Raw genomic sequence first — 1647 nt, forward strand, 5'->3', positions numbered from 1 at the left:
TAAAAGCAGGCGATTAAGTATTTATCAAACACGTTACAGTAGGGTTAAATTCCTTACTGTATATACAACTGCGATACGTCATAAATGCCATTCATAGACATACTGACCTATCAATATGGTTTATATAAAAGTAGTGGTGATAAAGTCTAAAAGACCCTGTCACCCGGCGGTTTATTTCTCTTGTGAGCACATTCACGTCTCACAGGGTCTGCTACCCTGCTTTTCACCGTTATCTCCTAGCATACAGTACTTCCACTGCAGCAAAGGATTCTGGGAAATGACATGCAAATGAGCACCCAGTGTCGACCTTTTGCTTCAAAATCGATTTTGGGCAAAGAACTCCAGCCCACGCGCACCACCTCCCACCCCCCCCATTTGGTAAAATAGTGTAGGGCTGCCGGTTTAAATGGCAAGGGGGAAGGGGAGAGATTATAAAGAGAGGGCCTCCAGGAGGTGGGAGGAAGAGCTAGCAGAATTCTCACCCACCGATCCAAGTTTGTTTTTGGTTTATTGTATTAAAATGCTTTGTCTCATCACCCGGTAGTGAGAGGGACAGACTGGGACATCAGTTCTTTCTATTTGTGTAACTCTGCATTGTGAGGAACAGACACAATTGGGTTTATTTTGTAAGCTGCAACAACGATCCAGAGCGATTGCACGGAAAGTCCCGTTGAAATAGGTAGCGCCAGATCGGCACTATCGCAGCTTATAGTACAAAGCCCAATGTCCTACTCTGTATGTCTATCTGTTTGGGTAACTGGGGAGGTGGTCCCACTTACTCTTCTCTGCTGTGAAGTGCTGCAGAATCCTGGCCAGATAGCCGCTGTTTGCTAGATCGGTCATAGCTCCTGGACAGTGTGGATCAGCAGTGCGTGGTATCGAGCGCCTGAGAGAGAGAAAAGGAGAGGGAATAGGAAGTGAGAAAGCACGTTTAGTAAAATGAATGGACACACAATCCCAGCAAAAGGAGTGCTACTGAGCGTGGCGAAATGTATACAACAGACAAAAATACCCGATGCTACATTCAATATGACAAAATACATAGTTAAATACTTCAATGTAGTATTCTCATGAATAAGGGTCATTTAGTTAAACCCTTTGGCCAAAGCGTTATAAGCCTGTAGCCACTTCCCGGCATGACCAGTATGCAGGTCCTAACACTACCTGTGAAAATTCTCATTAACCTCTGCTGTGGTGGGAGAATGACCGCAGTGGACCAGTCCTGCACAGGTACATTGGAAAACCTGCTACTTAAAAAGTGGGGAGGGGTGAGCTTAAACCCAGGGAGGAAGGGCCACGTTTAGTTTAAAAAAAAAAAAAAAACCACACAACTATATGATAAACTAGCTGATATACCCGGCGTTGCCCGGGCGTGGAAGGGCAGGGGGCATGGAGTGGAAGGGGGGGGGGGGCAAAGGGCAGGGAGGGGGGGGGGGCAAAGGGCAGGGAGGGGACTCAATACCCCCCCACACAATCCCCCCCACACAATCCCCCCCCACACAATCCCCCCCCCCCACACACAATCCCCCCCCCCCCACACACACACACACCAATCCCCCCCACACACACAATCACACAATCCCCACACTCAATCCCCCCCCCACACACACACACACTCAATCCCCCCCCCCCACACACACACAATCC

At 48.6% G+C, this 1647-nt stretch overlaps 1 protein-coding gene across 1 annotated transcript in view; it reads right to left on the reverse strand.

The window, feature by feature from the left end:
• Positions 1 to 1647, reverse strand: part of GATD1 (glutamine amidotransferase class 1 domain containing 1) — a 32997-nt gene that overhangs the window by 13135 nt on the left and 18215 nt on the right. Inside the window, 2 exon segments of the mRNA XM_075566821.1 lie at positions 780 to 863; positions 866 to 886. Coding sequence (XP_075422936.1) covers positions 780 to 863; positions 866 to 886 — 105 coding nt within the window.

This window comes from Ascaphus truei, chromosome 12, assembly GCF_040206685.1.
Source record: "Ascaphus truei isolate aAscTru1 chromosome 12, aAscTru1.hap1, whole genome shotgun sequence".
NCBI lineage: Eukaryota > Metazoa > Chordata > Amphibia > Anura > Ascaphidae > Ascaphus > Ascaphus truei.